The sequence below is a fragment of the Aythya fuligula genome, chromosome 12 (genome assembly GCF_009819795.1).
Source record: "Aythya fuligula isolate bAytFul2 chromosome 12, bAytFul2.pri, whole genome shotgun sequence".
NCBI classification, from domain to species: Eukaryota; Metazoa; Chordata; class Aves; order Anseriformes; family Anatidae; genus Aythya; species Aythya fuligula.
In genome coordinates this window covers 20516386-20533857 of record NC_045570.1, presented here as the reverse complement: position 1 = coordinate 20533857, position 17472 = coordinate 20516386, and the positions used below count along the sequence as shown (strand labels likewise).

Below are 17472 nucleotides of genomic sequence, written 5' to 3'. Positions count from 1 at the left end.
AGAAATCTTACAAAAATTAGCATTGGAGAAAGAGTTAGCAAATAAACCAAAGTTGAAAGTAAGTTTCTTTCCTTCAGAAAGTCTGTTTTTCCAGATGCATCATCGGCATCTGCATGTTAGCAATTTTTCATTATTTATAAATGGAGTATTACAGGAACACAGCCAAACTACAAGCCAAGAAGTCCAACACACACATTTTTAAAAATAGGGAATGTGTCTTGGTTATAGAACAAAAGAACTCATTTTATCACTTGGCTTTACCGCTTGAGAAAATGGCTCCTGGTGTGCTGAACTCCATGATAAATGTGCCCCCTCTAGATCTTTATTGCCCTTGTAAATCAAAGGACTGACAGCAGTTAATAAGAAAGCTTTTGAGTGGTTTTGAAGTTTTGCTTTGTACAAATAAAATCTCATATTAAAGAATTTGCTAGTCCTCAAGGTGTGGAAAAATGAGTATGACTGGAACCTGTTGTGCTTTTTTTTTTTTTTAAACTGTTTCCACTGTTTTTAAAAAAAAAAAAAAATCATTTTGTAGCAGAAGCAGCAGAATACAATAAGTAATTTGTGCTCTATTGAAATACAAAAATTAGAGTTGGTGATTTAGTTATTAACTTTTTTTTTTTTTTTTGGCATTTCTATATCCTCTGATTTCTGGATGGAACAACAAAATCTTAAGTATAGAGTGTAAAACAGGAAGGGTTTTTCCAAAGCTTCATATTAGATGTTGACAGCTCTTCTACGAGCCATCCTTACCTGAAGAAAGGGCCTATTCTACATCCAAAAATTATTGGTCAAAATTCCACTACGATACTGGTTTTGGAAGGATAAGGATCATTTCAGTTACCAGCTAACCCACAGGTATGGACAGAATTTTTTTAATTCACTGACAACTGCAGTGCTTACAGATGGCCAAATTATGGTTAAGTAGCATGAGTTTTACAAATCTACCTTTTGGTCAAGCAACAGTACTTTACAGGCAAACAAATAAATGACTACAAATATTTAAAGATCAGAATGCAAAGAAATGAACAGAACAATTTATAATTACAGATTTGAAAGTTTACTTTAAGAAATTATGTTCTAGAACAAAGACTTGGAAAAAAAATGTTTATTGCTCCAATTTAGAGGTCTTCAGAAGCAAACTGATACATATTTTGAAGTTTGGGTAAGTACATTCTTCATGGCATCATGCATTGAGCATACAGCATCAGCATTTTACTGAATTACGGTTTAACCAAAACAAATTAGAACTAATGTTGTGGTGGCTTTGTTTTCCTTCCATGACTTGCATTATCCCTATTCAATTCCAGGCAGCATCATTCTTCCTAAAACAGTTAAAGGCACAGTCTGGTCGAGGAAATCTTAACAGGAAGCTGCAGTTATTTGGACAAAGCTACACTTACTTATAGCGAAATAAATATTTCCTGTTTGAACCCATAGCATAAAGGTATTGTGACAAACTATGGACAGGTCTAAAGAAAGCTTCGCTCTTTCCTAGTGGATTTGTAACACATTTTAAAAGGCATCTCAATGAAAACATATTCTAGTATTTTTAAATACATTTCCCCCTTCTTCATCTATGTAGAAAAAATAAAGACTTTATTTAAAAATTAAGAAAAATAGTATTAAGGGAACACATTAGCAAGTGTCATTTAGGATTAGGATCCAAAGCATCGGGCATCAATACGTCCCAGCTGCGTGGATCTGTTGCAGCCACAGTCCCACGGATGTCACTTATCACTAGCAGGCACTGGAGAGCTACAGAGAAAAAGCAAATCAGGCTGGAGCATTTCTGCCTTCCACAGGACTTGCCCTCGTCCCGCCCGCAGCCCACCCTCTTTTTGCTGACAACTTCCCTCACACACTCTGCCCTTTAGGTGGGTAGAGAAGTGGGTCCCTGGGAGAGGCTCCGAGGCACAGGTAACCAAACCCTTTCGAAGGAGAGGCTACTGATCGACAAAGAGCAGCATCTTGTCTTCTCAGACACGATGGAAAAATACACAAAGCAGGCGGTAAGTTGGGAGGTTGCAGGCTATTAAGCAGTCATCCAAGGCTCCATTCACGTGCTCGATGAACTGAGGTTGTTAACTGCAGTATGCTGGTGTTTTCATTTAAAGCACTGTTACGTTTCTAACTCTCACAGCTGGAAAGAACACCTAGAAATACAAACTGAACGTACTCAGTAAATGTATGCCTTCCCTGGTCTATACACAATCAGATGCTTCTGTGATTCCACTGGCAGAATTATCTCCTATTGTTCCCCCACCACCACTATTACAAATTCACACTGCTCCCCTTCACCAATACTGCCAGATTGAAAGGAGAAAGCAAGGGACACAACCATTAAGTGTCCCTCCGCCACATTCCTGTGGTCTTGTAGGCCAGCAGTAGTTAAATTAGAAAGCAGCTGGCAAGCAGAGACTCCGTAATGCCATGGCTGATGGCTGCCCAGAGAACGTCACTAGTCTAACAAGCACCTAGGCGTGAACATGACACAGGACATTTTATAGAAATAGAAACCAAGTTTCTGAAACATCTAAACACTTCGCAGTTAAAAAACAAATACCAGTTCCTGATGGAAGGTCCAACATTCCTGGTCCCCAGGGTTGGAAAAGAGGCCAGGACATGACAAAAGGCATAGAAAAGACTGAGGATCTCAGCACCAACAGTTTTCATCCTGCTAGTGACACAGCAGCTGACAGCAGCAGAGCTTGGTTTGGAAAAGCCTACAGAGGCATCGTTCTGTGTGACAGTAAGAACTTGAGCAGAGTTAACGACACCTAACAAATTAAAAGGAAGAGAATTAGGGCAAAAAATGAATTCCGAATGAAGTGAATTCATAACAGAGTTGCAGGTCATGCCGTTCAAGACAGTGTGCAATTTTCTGCTGATGAACTTTCTTTCAAAATGCACAGTCACCACTGACACTAACGGAACCGATAATAGGATGGCGAGCCAAAACACAGCAGAGGTCTCCCCCACAGACAGCACGATGCATCTGGGACAGTGACTTCCCCCTTGAGGTTATCAAAGCCATTATTCAAGGCAGGCCAGAGGTCAGTTTAGCATTAAAAGTCAAATTCATGATTACACAGCTGTTTTATGACAATTTATTCTTCTAATTTTTCAATTCAGAGTATTGTTCTTAAACCTCTGCAAAGTTGTCCATACCCTAAAAAATAAAAATAAAGGAAAAGAAAGGAGAAGAGAAGTAAAGCCCAACAACTAACAACTGAATCATTTGTTCCGGAGGGGAGGAACCTCTCCGCTCCAGGTCAGTCGCCAGGTGCTCGCTTACAGGAGAACGTCTCTAAACTTTGAACTTCAGCTCAGCAATCATGAGCCAAATCATAAATAAGTATTGATGTTTGCCACTCTACGGTTAAATTACATCAGGCATCAATGCAATCAACTCATTAGCCGTTTTTTATTGAGCACCAACATTCATTACTTACTTTTCAATTCTTTGATTAAGCAACATATTGCCTGTATTCCCAGTCTACATCTACCAGCTGATTAGCTCAATAATACTGATAATCTTCTCAAGTCAAAAGAGCTGGGAAGGGAAGTAACTGAAATCCCTATGAGCAGACTCAATTTACTCCTTTTGTGTATAACATCAATACACTAAACTACCAGCAATACAATCCAGCAAATGAAACTTCAAATGCACTAAGTTAGAGAGTAATTTTAACAAAAAGTCACAGCAGGTCATTAAAATGCCCCTTAATTGTCTCTAGATCATACTCCGTTATCCTTCAACAACCTTCCTGGCATGCTGAGATTTTAAATCTCTTCTGACTGATGTAAGACCCAAGAACAGAATTGAAGCGTGATTGTCACATACGGAGTCTGAATGCCAAAGGTCAGAACAGCTTACTGGTATGCTGGCCCGCTGCTCCAAATTTTATATCTTTTCTGTCCCTCGGTTATTGCCTGACATGATTTAACAACTGTAATTCCTTATTTAACGATGTCAAAGGTTTTTAGGAAATTGACTGTATTTCACCAACGATATATTTCTTCTTGATTACAGAGTGGTTAAAATGATTTTAAACCAAGACAGCAAAATAAAGCAGTAATAAAATCAATAAAAGGTGCTTAAAACATTCCTTCTATTAGGTAATGGCATTTAAAATATCCGTAGCTTGTAATGGCACTTAGGATATGCCCAAAAATCAATGAGCTAAATTACTTATTGAACTAGTTAATTTGAACATTGAGTTTTATATGTATATTGATAAAACAAGCTACAGGAACGCCGCCTAGCTTTGAATTCCACGGTCAGACGTCTCCCTCTGCTGGAAGGAGCCCCTCAAAGCACCGCCGGATTTTTATTTTTCAGACAAAACCGGCACTAGAGGACGCAACGCCTGGAAGACGCCACAAGAGGCCTCAGCTTCGCCCCCAGTGCGAGTGAAATCGCGATCGTCGCAGCTGCGAGGTGTCGGGATACGGAACAGCAGCACAGAGCCTGGGACCTCACCCGGCACTGCCACACTGCTCACACCTCAAAAAACGTGTCCTATGGGGAAAGCGTGGAAAGAAGGAATGTGGTGTTTTTAAAACAGTGAGGCGATTAGCACTCTGCCAGCACTTTTTGTGTTAATATCCCCGCGCTGGGTTGGGGAGCAGCTCGCCGTGAGGTACCACTGACAAGCTCTGTGCCTGCTGGCTTTGAGTGTGAGCTGCGTCTCTTTTAGGAAAAACTATACTTCAGAGAGGAAAATGTTTATTTAAAAAAGCCTGGGGGCTGTTGTTGCCTACAGAGCACATAACAGGGGCTGGAGGCGACCTCCAGCAGCCCCGCGCCCGCCCTCACAGCGGCCGGGGCGCCGCGTCCCGACTTCCCCAAGATGGCGCCGCGCCGCCGCCGGCCCGGCCGCACCTTCCCAAGATGGCGGCGGCGGCGCGGCCCGCCTCCCGCGACCTCCCCAAGATGGCGGCGGCCGCCCGCCGCCCCGTCGCAGATGGCGGCCGAGGCCCCGCCCGGGCGCGGGGCAGGCTGGGAGCGGAGCCGCGCGGCGGGGAGCGGGGCCTGCGGCGGGCGGGGCGCGGAGCGGGGCCGGGGCCGGGGCCGGGGCCGGGGCCGGGGCCGGGCGGGCGGCGGGCGCCATGCCGGAGCTGGCGGTGGAGCGGGTGGTCGTGCACCCGCTGGTGCTGCTCAGCGTCGTCGATCACTTCAACAGGTGGGGCCGGCCGCCGGGGCCGCCGCGGCGCTGAGTCACGGGGCCCGGCCCGCGCCGCGCCGACGGGCACCGGGCACCGGGAGGGGAGCGGGAAGGGAGCGGGGACGAGGGCGGCCCCGGGCTGGGGGCAGGGGGCGGGTGGGCCCCGATCGGCCGGAGCCGGGCCCCGGCCCCGCGCGGCGCCGGGATCGCGGCCTGTGGCGGCCGCCGGGCCCGGGGGAGGCGGCGCGGGCCGGGCCGGGGCCGGGGCCGGGGGGGCTGCGGAGCCCAGGGCCGCGTCCCGGAGCTGCCCGCGGGGCTGAGCGCGGCCCGGAGACCCCAACTGCCCCCTCCCGGCCCTGGGGCAGCTCCCGGGGCAGCTCCCGGGCGGCCCCAGCGCTAATGGGCAGCGCGGGGAGCAGCTCGCGGTGCCCCCGAGCCCCCCGGGCCCTGCCCCGTGACACAGCACCGCGCGGCCCCGCGGCCTTCCCTGTGTCACTGCGGTACCGGGTTTGGCTCCAAGTGCACCCGGGCAGCTTTTTTTAACGTAAATCAGCGGTCGGTGACCATCCACGCCGCCCTTTGTGCCATCCCGCCCGCGCTGCGTGGCTTGCACGATTGGGAGGCAGCGGCTGCCCCGCTGTTACCTTCTCCCCGAGGGGCTCGGTGCCAGGGCTGACCGCCTTCTCCATTCAGGATAGGAAAAGTTGGAAACCAGAAGCGAGTCGTCGGCGTGCTGCTGGGCTCGTGGCAGAAAAAAATCCTGGATGTGTCCAACAGTTTCGCAGGTGAGTTTGGGTGTCCCACCATATTAGAACCTACCCAGTTGCTCAATCAGGTGCATCACATACTTTTTTCTTACGCCACCCTGACAGGCCACAGATTCTCTCCACCTAAAAGCAGCCTGTATCAAACAAAAAAATGCTAACTGCCAGCTGTCAAAAATACTGCTCCCGCAGCCTGTCTCGTCCCACATCTTCCCTGTAACATTGTGCCATGTGCAGAGTTTCAGCAGCAGGTGTAAACCTTTTTTAAAACGCTGGCAAATATTTTGGTGCATTGGACTGGCTGACCTCTGCTGAGTGATCATGTCCCAGCTTGCAGAACAAATCACAGCCCTGAGTGCTGATGTGGCTGTTTCCTGCTTACGTAAAGGTGTAATGTGTACTTCAGCTTTAATTCTTTTCCTCAGATTTTGTCCAGTTACAGTTTCCTCTTAAATACTTATATGTGATAGTAACAGTAGTTTTTGAATCCATGGCTTTCACTAACCCATTTGTGTTAGTTACATCATTTCCTTCCCAGTGGGACCACTCAATGACAAGGCAAAAATATCCCAGTTTACATACGCGGTTTTTCAGTTTGTATTGAGTTCTTCTCCCAAATGGGGACTTTTTTTTTTTTTTGGCCAATTTTTTGAAGGCTATTTTTTCCAGTTGAGTTGAAAAAAGTTGAAAAAGTTGTTTTGTTGGTTTTGTTTTGTTTTGTTTTTTACTTTTGACAGCCTTTCAACTATGAACCCTTAATATTCTTGTAAATTGTAGGGCTGAAAGCAGCCTGTTCTCAAAATTGAGCTTGTGTCCCTGTATACATGCTGACTGATGAAATAACGAGCCCTGTACTCAAGGGTAAACAGTCCTTACTTAAAGTGCGTCTTTGGGTTCTAGTCGTTCATGAAAGCACTGATTAATTCTGCACTGAAAATTAATTTTTCTCTGAGCAGATTTCTGTTGATCAACAAGCTACAAAGTCTACAGGGATCCTCAGTTTATCATATCGAATGTCTGTGCACAGCAAGTTACTTTTGTGTAAGGGAGGATTTCTCTCTGATGTTTTGACGTTCTCAACTGATGATAACCTTCAAAATGTTTTGCATTTTATTTTTCTGTTCTAAAACTGTTAGGAAAGGGAACTGACTAGCGGCAAAATTTATCTCCTGCAGTGTAACGTTGCAGAACATTTGAAACTGTTTAAGATCCGATCTCCCTTAGCAGCCAAAGCTATCCTAAAACATGGTGGTTCTATAAATACTTCCGGTCTAGAAGTTGGATTCTTAAATACTGATATTTTGTTTTATTCGCAGTTCCTTTTGATGAGGACGACAAGGATGATACCGTGTGGTTCCTAGACCATGACTATCTGGAGAACATGTATGGAATGTTTAAGAAGGTCAACGGTAAGTTTAGATTGTCTTGCAGTCATGGATACGCTCCTGGAAACTTCAAAATCTTTGTCTGCCTCAGAAAGTGGATTCATAGCTAAGTAGAAAATTATTTGCTCGTGTAAGAAGCTGCTCCGTACTAATTCCTTGCATGGCTTCACTTTTGCTAATGCTTACCCATGGATTAATTTGTGCAAGTAGTTTGTGTTCTTAACACATTCATTTATACCTTGTTATTTTTCCCAAGTAACTCTTCTATACAGATGTGCCCTGAAATTGCTTCTTATGAATGTAAATATTACAAACACAAATTTCAAGTAATAATTCTATTATTCCTTACTATGGTTTTAAAAACTGTCTTCGCTACTTGGTTTGAGGCTTTAGAGCTGAATGTCCATTCATAACTTCAATTCCCATTATTTTTTTTAGCCCTAGGAACAGTTGGTGTTCTCGTGAAACAGTTTATATTTCTAGAATTTTTACATTCTTAGATGTCAGAGTTTCAAGCTGACAGATCCCAGCATCTGCAAAATTAGTACATGATATGAAATAGTCTAGTTACGAACCTAGGAGTAAAGTAATTGATGCAAACTAAGATTAGTAAGATGTCTTTGTCACTCGTCATGTCATTGTCTTGCCTGCTCTGATTCATTTTTTCCCTGCTTTACACTCATCTTCTACATGCATCAGATTTTCACCCCTGATTCAGTCTCCACCTAAATCTTTCTGTTGTTGTCTTACCACATGATTCTGATTTAGAATCCTTTCTGTTTTTTCTCAGCTAGAGAAAGAATAGTTGGTTGGTACCACACAGGCCCTAAACTACACAAGAATGACATCGCCATCAATGAACTGATGAAAAGATACTGTCCTAACTCTGTAAGTGCTGCACTTTCTGTTTGTTTTTTTGCTCTTTCTTCCTGAATGGGGGACCTGGGAACCCCTGGCCCCTACCTTTGTTATGGGTGATACAACTTGTTAAAAACTCACCTCAAAGTCTTTTGAAACATCTGTAGATGTCTGGAGACAACACCTGCACAGCCAGCATACCATTGTTAGGGAATGTAGAGCTGACTTGGGTATTTTTTTCTAGTCCTTGAGTAAAACTTGGGTTTCTGAAATGTTTGCTTTTTTGCTTTTTTTCCATAAGGTGTTGGTGATTATTGATGTGAAACCTAAGGACTTGGGGCTGCCCACAGAAGCTTATATTTCAGTTGAAGAAGTTCACGATGTGAGTATTCAATGTTTCCATTAAAAGATGAGTGTTAGTTTCCCGGGTTTTCTGAAGGATGCACATCCCTGTGGCTGGCAGCCAAAATCTGCTGAAACCAGAGTTTAATCCCAGCAGTGGTGTGAGCCTTTCTAACTCAAGTTTTCATCCACCAATGGAAAGAAAACACAAAGCTTTTCTTGGAAGAAAAGCTTTGTGTTACAGTTTGACCTCAGGAATTCCATAGTTCAGCTTTCTGTATGATTTAGATGCTTCTTACCTGTTTCTGTCACTTCCATGGCCACAGTCACTGATTGGAACCCGTATAATTAGTCACTTCTGCACCTATGTTTGCAGAGGTATTCTGAGTACTTGTGTGCTTATTCATTTGTTCACCAGCCAGTGCTGAACAGGCAGGTCAGGCATGAGCAAAACTAAGTAATCACTTGCAGCACTCTGCACCCAGGCGATGTACAGTAGTAAATCAGCTTCAGCTTTTCATTTCCAACTGTTTGATTTAAATTACATTCTGAACATACATAAAGAAGTTTGATCCTCTCGTCTTTCTGAGGCCCTCACTAGAGAGAGAAAGCTGTTTCCAGTATTACAGGTCATATATCTGTGGAATTTGTTCTTACTTATGTGAATTCACAGTGGCCTCAGTAGTGCTTTCTGTTTACAGCTGTATATTGGTCTGGGTAATGACTTTGAAAACAGACTGGTAAAACTCGTTCTCAGTAGTTCAGGTGATGGCTCTCTTAAACATCTTCCTTAATCTCAGTTGTGTAGATTTTAATTTGAATTAGATTGATTCACATTAGTATTGTTTTCTAGAATTGCATACTTCTAACCAGTGAAAGCCAGGATGACAAAAGGTGTCCTAAAGTGTAGTAAGGTTATATTGGGAAAGAAAGAAATTAGGATATTTAGTGAGATTTTCCATTTTACCCACTAGTAGACTAATAGACAAATAAAGTACATTAATTGAAAATTGCACAGAGCACAATAAGAAATTGCTAGCATTTCTGGACTTGTGGCAGAAATACTAATTAAAACAAGAAAAAGGCAGCTTTTCCTCTCTGATTTCTGGTGGACTATATGTAACTACTTCGCTAAATTCATTAGTACAGTTTCTTATACTCTATTTGAAATTGTGTATTTTTAAGAGGTGTTGTGATTCACTTACAAACTTCTCCCCTTAGCTGTGTCCCACGTTGTTTTGCCCTAATTTGACCCGTTGCCTCTTCCTGATGCTGTCGTGCAAACAGGCCTCAGTTAATCTTACGCTTAACATTGTTCACGTTGCCCCTGTTCACTTGAGACACCTGTACTGGCTGGTCTGTGAGTGTCTTTGTGCCTGTAGCCAGCTGTGTGCCCAGTCTAACCCTGTCCCTTGTGTTCGTGGCCCTCCAAGGATGGCACTCCAACCTCCAAGACGTTTGAGCACGTGACCAGTGAGATCGGAGCGGAGGAGGCAGAGGAAGTTGGTGTTGAACACTTGTTACGGTAAACACCTTTAAAATTAAAACTTTCTCAGGCGACTTGCCCAGGGGAAAACAGGGTCCATCTGGCATCTCCCGGTGCCAGCTTCCTGGAGGAAACGCAGAGCTTGTTAAACATGCTGCTCAAGTTCCAAGAGCGTATTCATTTAGCAGTCTGGCTTGGCACGTTCACTCATTGCTCGTGAGACGTGTATCTGCCCACTTAAAGTCCATGAGATGATGAAAACTACGTAGTCATTGTATCAAAGCTTTGGAACATTGTGGTTTGGGACTGTCTCCAGCCACGGCATACCTCACAGGAGGACTGGACGGGTGCGTGACAGGTTTATCGCTAGCTGACAAATTGGCAAAGCTCGCCAGTCATCAAGAAAAGAGAGCAGTCACCCAATCCAAGCTGTTCAACTTCTCAAGTGTCAGAAATTCTGATGTTTTATTTCTTAATATCCCTCTAAGTGGTGTTATTAATATTATTCCAAATAGAACATTTGTGCACCACAGGATACAACAGTGACCTATTTTAGATACACTTTCTAATGTAAATCAGTTTGTTCTCATTCTTTGACTTAAAGCATTCAGTTTAATTGTCCTTTATCTGGGCTTGAAAGTGCTCTTCTTTCTAAGCTGGAACGACCTCTCAGTGACTATGCATAGCCTGGTAATGAGCATGCAGTGCAACGTTCCAATGCTGAGGCTTTGTTATGTGTGTTTCAGAGATATCAAGGATACCACGGTGGGCACCCTGTCCCAGCGGATCACAAATCAGGTCCATGGCTTGAAGGGACTGAACTCCAAGCTTCTGGACATCAGGAGCTACTTAGAGAAAGTAGCCATGGGCAAGCTACCCATCAATCACCAGATCATTTACCATCTTCAGGATGTCTTCAACCTGCTACCAGATGTCAACCTGCAGGAGTTTGTCAAGGCCTTTTATCTGAAGACCAATGACCAGATGGTGGTAGTTTACCTGGCTTCTCTTATTCGTTCGGTGGTTGCCCTGCACAACCTCATTAACAACAAGATTGCCAACAGGGATGCAGAGAAGAAAGAAGGACAGGAAAAAGAAGAAAGTAAAAAAGAGAGGAAAGATGAGAAGGAGAAAGACAAAGAGAAGAGCGATGTCAAGAAAGAGGAGAAAAAAGACAAAAAGTAAAATGTGTAGTTTTTTTATTTGTAAATTAAAAATCTTGTAAACTAAATCACTTTGCTGCTGGGTTCTTTTCCTTTGTTGAAGGGGTCAGTGCTTTGTTTGCCTCTACTTTGATGCCTGCTTTTTATGTTTGTTTATAAATGGCTGTATAGGCCTGCTCAAACGGGCAGCTGCTGCAACAAGGAGAAAGGCTGGGTGGTTTGGGGCTCTGAGCACTGAGCAGGGAAGGGGGAAAAGCCAGGGTGAGTTCTTTTCTCTAAGCACAGCACTTTTCCTTCCCCCGTGCTCATCTCATTCACTGACAAGTCAACAACTGAAGATTTCTACTGCAGCCTGTATTAAAACTTGCTCTACATACCTGTTTTAGCTGTCACTGTGAGTTTTCTCTATTATCTGAGACCTGACTGGTTCTGAAGCACCACAGAGCAGGAACAAGGCTGTTGCTATATGGGCAGCTGCCTTCTGGCTCTAGCTTGTGGTGGGCTGGTAGCTTTTGGTACCTCACCAGAAAATAAAAAAAATAAAATAATAAAATAAAATAAAAGGCAGCTATAAAGTATGTGCCTGGCACATGGGCTCTGCTGGGGTGGAAACAACGAGGGGGGAGAGAGCAAGGGCTCGTGCTGGTGAGGAAAGGCTGTGTGTGTGCCACTACTGCTGCACAGAGCAGCGTGCCTGCCTCCCAGAGGAGCAATGTTCATTACCACATCATGTTTTGCAGTGTGAGTGCGTATTTGCATATTTCAGGACTAATTCATTGTAATTAGCCAATTTTATGCAATATGGACGTCTCTATATTTAATCCAGCCCTGATTTGCAGTCCCTGGGCACCTCAGTGCCCTGGCAGCACACAGATGGCACTGCTGCTGCTACAGCTGCCAGCAACTGAAGCAGCCCCACAGCGAGCTGGGGCAGCACTGCCTCGGCTGCCAGCCCGCCCGCAGCTCCCCGCCCACCCAGTGAACCCCAGAGCTTGTAGGGAGTCAAAATACTCGTGGAGACACTGAGCCAGGCTGAGCTCTGCAGAGCCCCAGGCTGAGGTGATGTTGGCGGTGCTCGGGAGCCTGCCCTGCACGTCCTGCAGCCCCGTCCTGCATCGCCAGCCCCTGCCAGGCCACCTGGCTGCTGGCAGGAGGGACGGACGCATTCTGCAGCACAGCTGCCCCTGAAACTGAGCCAGGAAGCTGGAGCTGGGGCTCTGCTTGGCCTCATCCCCTGCAGAGCGTCCCCTCCGTGCCACAGCTCCCTGCCACCTCCCCGCTGGACGCCAGCACTGCCGTGCCTGGGGCCAGGAGACAGCAAAGTGGCTGGGGCCAGCCCACAGCGAGCAAAGTTTCCTCTGGGGCTGGGCTGTGCCACACAGAAATGAGCTCCCACTGCGCAACACCAGCACAGAGCACTGACAAACAATAATACCAGCTGCAACAGCTGCTGAAAAGCAGGCACAGCAACGGCCCTGGCTGCTGGCTGTCCCCCGGCAGTATGAATAGCGGGTTTATTTACTGCTGCTGTGGTGGATTTTTTTGTTTGTTTGTTTCTTTTAACCAAATGCTGCAGTCCTGAGGCTGCTGGCCTCACCTGCCTGATTCCCAGCACTCCCCGTGACGCCAGGCAGGGACACACACCTGGGCAGCTGCTTGTCGTTTATTGCACAAGAAGTCGGCATCACTGAGGCAGGATGGTGCAGTACAAAACTATCCGCTTACCAGTCAAAAGCTATTGCAGAGGTTTGTATCCACAGACTTCAGTTATGTACAGATTTACACACCAACGCTCGCAGGGGCCATGCCCGCGGTGCCAGAGCCGGGACCCTGCTGCCAGGAGCCCCGGGGGCACGGCGGGACGAGGGGCAGGGGCCTGGTGGCAGGGGCCTGGTCCTGCCCTCACCGCAGCTCCTGCCACCGGCCCGGCTGTGGCACAGGGAGGGCAGCAGGGCTGGGCGACCCTCGAGCCAAGCGAGTGCTGTGGTGGCCGTGCCGTCCCCACCACGCCGCTTCAGGATTCAGTACAAGAGCTCGGAGGCCTCACGCTTGTGAATAAAGCCAAGCAGCAGCCGGGGCCTGGCTGGGGGCAGCCCCGGCCCCAGCAGCACCCGCTGCAGGCTCCCTGTTACCCTTGCTGGGTGCAGGACGGGGCCCCAACTCGTACATCTTCACAACCCCCTGAGAGTTAGCTTGAGAGCCGTTGCCCATCCTCAGCTGCATCTACTGAAATGCCAGAGAAAGGCAGAAAAAAATGGGGGGTGGGAACAGCCCCTACCTAAACCAGGTCTCACTTTAACTGCATCTAGGAAAAGCCCCAGGCAGGCTCCAGAAGTCAGAGCCTCTGGACAAAGCTGCTGCTCCAGCAGAAGTGCCTTTCCCCATGGGGGGTCTGTGGGGTCCATCAGTGTCCCCTCACAGGGACCTGCGGCCACAAGCCAAGTTCAGTGAAGCTACAGGGAGCAGAGAGAAAGAAACTGCAGAGAAACGAGGGGGTTTGGCTCCAGCTCAGTTAAAGATGTTGGTGCCTGTTTCCAGGCGCACACACCGCTTCAGTGCGAGGTTTCTCACCCCTCTCCAGGCACAGAGGAGCCCCTTTAACACTGACCAGCCGTGGGACAGGGGAGCACAGCCCCCCAGCAGGCAGGAGCTCAGACCCTGGGGTCATTCCCGAGCCACCCCAGTGCCCCCCGGGACTCCCAGCGGGGTGAGGGGGGACAGGGAGCCCAGGCGCACGCTGCGCACCCAGGCTGAGCAGAGACTGGCTTTGGCACCCACCTCCCCATCACACCTCTGATTAATTTTGGGAGGCACACGTGGACCCGTTTCCCCCAGGGCTGTGTTAGTGCAGGTCTCGCACAGGAACAAGAGCAGAGTCCGCAGCCGCCCGCACACCATCCCGTGAGGCAGCACCCGGCAGCAGGCAGCACTCGGGCACCTCCGGAGTCGCTGGGAGAGCACCGAGGCTCCATCACTCCTGGCCAAATCCTTCCGTCTCCTCGATGGCGTAAAGCAGCTTCTCCTTCAGCTGTTCGTAGCTCTTGTACGGAGGCAAATCCAGGCGGTTAAAGCTGGCGAGACAACAGAGGCTGTGAACAGTGACCCCAATTCCCCTGCCGCCCTCCTCCCCCTGCAGGGACCCCTCCGGCCTCAGCAGCTCCATCCCATGGGACTGCCAGTGACGGGGACAGGACAGGGGGCACCGGGGCCCCACGCAGCCAGGCAGGGACCGCGAGCAGTTGTCCCCATGCAGCGCTGAGGAGAACTGACTTACCATGTATGGCTCCGAGGCAGCCACGTCTCTTTGCCAACTTTATCGATGCAGAATTTCTGGGGCCCGTTGCTGCCTGTTAATTATGAGCAGAGCAAATCTCATTACACGATCGGGAGCTGAAAAAGAAAACCCTGCCGTGCCACTGCAGCCAGCAGATCCCATCGGCACACGCCCTAACAGTCCTACAGGCACCCGAGGGCACAAATCCCCTGCAGCACTCCGACAGCCTGCTGACCCCTCTGCAGAGAGAACGCACAAAAACACGAAATGAAGAAGCTGAAAACTACACCCACAGCAGATGAGATGTGCTGCTGTCACTGTAAGTGGGGTGGTCAAAGAGCGAGTGCAGAAGTGCACGATCTGCGCCCGCTGGATGGATCGGGTCCGCCCAAGCATCACCAAGGACCTGGCTCAGGAGGCCTGAGTCACCGAGGTGGCTTTTTGACAAATTGTGACTGCTGGCTGGGCTCCGGGGGGCCTGGAAAAAAGCTAACGCACCAGGCAGAACAAACAAATGGGCTAGGTTAGCTGCTTCACTTGCATCAGCTCCGGGAGAACAACAGAACAGCCGGTACGGGCCCCAGAAGTAGCACAGGACAAGGGCAGAATAATGCCACACGCTGTGGGTTTCTAGAAAAGGGGCTTCATCGCACCCAAAAAAATCAAAATTAAGTCAAAAAAAAAAATCAATCTCATTCAGAATGACATTACGACTGCACTGACAAAGCTAACTGTGGTGGCACGCTTCAGCCTAAGGAATTTGTCTGGGTACAGCACGCACCAGACCGAACCGCCGTGCCCAGACATCACCACAGCTACATCACTGCTGCCAAGTGCCCTCAAGTCTGGGGTGGAAGTGTGGAAAACCAGGTCCCAGCTGCCAGCCCTGGGCACTGCCACCATCCCCCCACACCCCCACACGACCCGAGCAGCAGGACACGCACCGATGAGCTCGGCGAAGCCCCCGACCGGCAGGCGGCAGGTCCCCGTCACGAACTGCAGCAGCCGGATCCTCTTCTCGTTGTCCATCTCCTTCACCACCTACGAGGACAGCGTGCCAGGAGTGGGACCCCCATCACCCCCACACCCAGATGGGCCAAGGCACCGTCCTGCAGTGCCGCTCCTGCCACATTCACCCCACGCTCCAGGCCGGCCCTGCCTGCCCCAGCCCCACGCAGGGGATGGAGGCGCTGGGGCTCACCTGCCAGAACCACTGGATCTGCTTGCTGTTCTTGGTGTAGTGCCGGTAGATGGTGTTCTTCTGCCAGTCGTTCATGTCGATCTCCTGCATGCCGCACAGCATCAGCTAGGGACAGGGCACAGTCAGCAGGGGCACAGAAACAAGGCCCCGCGCCCACACATCGCAGCACCCACTGCTTCGGTGCAGGGCTGCGCCAGGCACAGGCTCCAGCACAGGGCACGGGAGGAATCCCTCGCTTCTGATGAGAAATTTCCCACTAATGGGCCCTACAAGCAACCCTGCAAACCCTGCCACCAGGTGGGTGTACAGAGCTGACGGGCAGAGCCTGAAGCTGGAGGGAGCAGAGCCCGTGCACCCCAGCAGCACCGGGCAGCCTGCAGCAGGGTGGAAGCCCCAATGCCCCTGTGTTCCCCATCCCAGCGCGGGCACCAGCTCACCTCCAGCTCCTTCTCGTCAAAGTACCGCAGCCACTCGAGCGGCACCACCTCGTTGAAGCCGTCCAGGAAGGCCTTGGTCTGCTCCTCCACGCCCCGCGTGAAGCGCCAGTCCGTCAGCAGCCTGGGGAGGCAGGGGGTGGTCAGCCAGTGGCACCGGGACCACTGCCAGCCCTTCCCACCAGCAGGGAGGCAGCCAGCCTCAGGGGGGCCCAGGGAGCCACAGGGGTGCGTGGCAGGGCCCCCCTCAAGCCCTCCCTCTGCCCCCACACCCAGCAGCAGCCCCGAGCACAGAGCAGCAGCCATCGGGGAGCGAGGGGTGCCGGCCACGTCCCCTGGCTGCAGCCTGCTGCCCGCAGGACAGAGGCAGCCCCAGCCAGCGCTGGGTGAGCGGCCATGGGACAGGGAGAGCAGTCTCACCCTCTCTCCCCTCTCCTCTTTCCTGAAAGTACTGGCAGCTGCCCAGCAGCAGGCAGCCAGACCGCAGCGCAGCTCAGTGACCGCGCCAGCCCATACTTGTCACAGGCCACGTAGCCAGGGGAAGGCAGCCACGTCCCAAGCCCCACGTTCCCACCCCAGAACCGCCCTAAAGCCGGGGGGCCGGGCACCAAGCAGGGGCATCGGGACCAGACTCACATGATGTACTCCTCCTTGTTCTCCTCCGTCACCCGGATGCTCTCGCCGCCCTCCTTCAGCTCATGGGTGGTCACCTTGCCCAGGATCTCCATGTCCTGGATGAAGTACAGCTCCAGGCCGCACTCCTCCAGGCTGTTCTCCCTGCAGGAGGACACCGGGACGTGATTTTTGGCAAGACACCGCGAGGGGCGGCGGGAGGAGCGCTGCCTCCCCCAGCACAGGCCCGGCCCCGGGCCAGGAGCATGAGGCACTCACTTGGTCCAGACGATGGAGTTGTAAAACTCGGGGTCGATGGACTCCAGGTCCTTCAGCGTGGGCCGCTTGTTCAGCATGCGCTTGTAGAAGGGCAGCGTGAAGCCGGTATCGATGAACTTCCCGTGATAAAGAGCCTGCCATGGGGGGGGACACTGGGTTACGGGGGCCCAGCACGGACCCACAGGGACACACAAAGCTCCACCGCAGCCACGGGGGACAGGGAACGGCTCCCCACAGCCAGGAACCCCCCCACCAAGCCCCCCCGGCTGGGGAAGGCAGCGGGAGGCTTGCCCGGCGCAGCCCCTCTCCCCTCCCCAGCGCGAATTCCACCGCGTCTCCTTCTCCCCTCGCAGCTCTATTAAGAGCACTTGTTTAAACAGAGCTCTGCTGTGGCTTCCCTGAATCCCTGGCTTCCAGGAGCCCCAAGGCAAAGGCAGCCAAAAATAATGCAGACGCTTGTCTAGAACAGCCCAGCGGTGAGTAATAGTCTGGGGTTTTATTGG

The 17472-nt window shown here is 49.8% G+C and overlaps 2 protein-coding genes across 2 annotated transcripts in view; one reads left to right on the top strand and one right to left on the bottom strand.

Moving 5' to 3' along the window:
• Window positions 1-5091: 5091 nt before the first annotated feature.
• PSMD7 (proteasome 26S subunit, non-ATPase 7) lies at window positions 5092-11550 on the top strand. Its single transcript, XM_032195828.1, has 7 exons — window positions 5092-5189; window positions 5865-5956; window positions 7252-7344; window positions 8111-8208; window positions 8480-8560; window positions 9954-10045; window positions 10753-11550. The coding sequence occupies exons 1-7, from the start codon at window positions 5116-5118 to the stop codon at window positions 11189-11191; spliced, it is 969 nt and encodes a 322-aa protein (XP_032051719.1). The 5' UTR covers window positions 5092-5115; the 3' UTR covers window positions 11192-11550.
• Window positions 11551-12813: 1263 nt separating this feature from the next.
• WWP2 (WW domain containing E3 ubiquitin protein ligase 2) overlaps window positions 12814-17472 on the bottom strand; it is a 32269-nt gene continuing 27610 nt past the window's right edge. The window contains exons 18-24 of the mRNA XM_032195907.1: window positions 16970-17103; window positions 16715-16855; window positions 16082-16202; window positions 15645-15749; window positions 15388-15484; window positions 14444-14516; window positions 12814-14240 (exon numbers count right to left, since the gene is read on the bottom strand). Of these exons, the coding sequence (XP_032051798.1) occupies window positions 14141-14240; window positions 14444-14516; window positions 15388-15484; window positions 15645-15749; window positions 16082-16202; window positions 16715-16855; window positions 16970-17103 (771 nt within the window). The 3' untranslated portion in view covers window positions 12814-14140. The remainder of the gene's footprint in view (window positions 14241-14443; window positions 14517-15387; window positions 15485-15644; window positions 15750-16081; window positions 16203-16714; window positions 16856-16969; window positions 17104-17472) is intronic.

What these genes read in the sequence shown, in the direction of transcription:
- PSMD7 (XM_032195828.1), top strand. Translation starts at nt 5,116, where the DNA reads ATGCCGGAGCTGGCGGTGGAGCGGGTGGTCGTGCACCCGCTGGTGCTG. An exon ending in AATGTTTAAGAAGGTCAACG is followed by an intron (nt 7,345 to 8,110) that starts GTAAGTTTAGAT and finishes GTTTTTTCTCAG; the next exon opens with CTAGAGAAAGAATAGTTGGT. An exon ending in GGTGTTGAACACTTGTTACG is followed by an intron (nt 10,046 to 10,752) that starts GTAAACACCTTT and finishes TGTGTGTTTCAG; the next exon opens with AGATATCAAGGATACCACGG.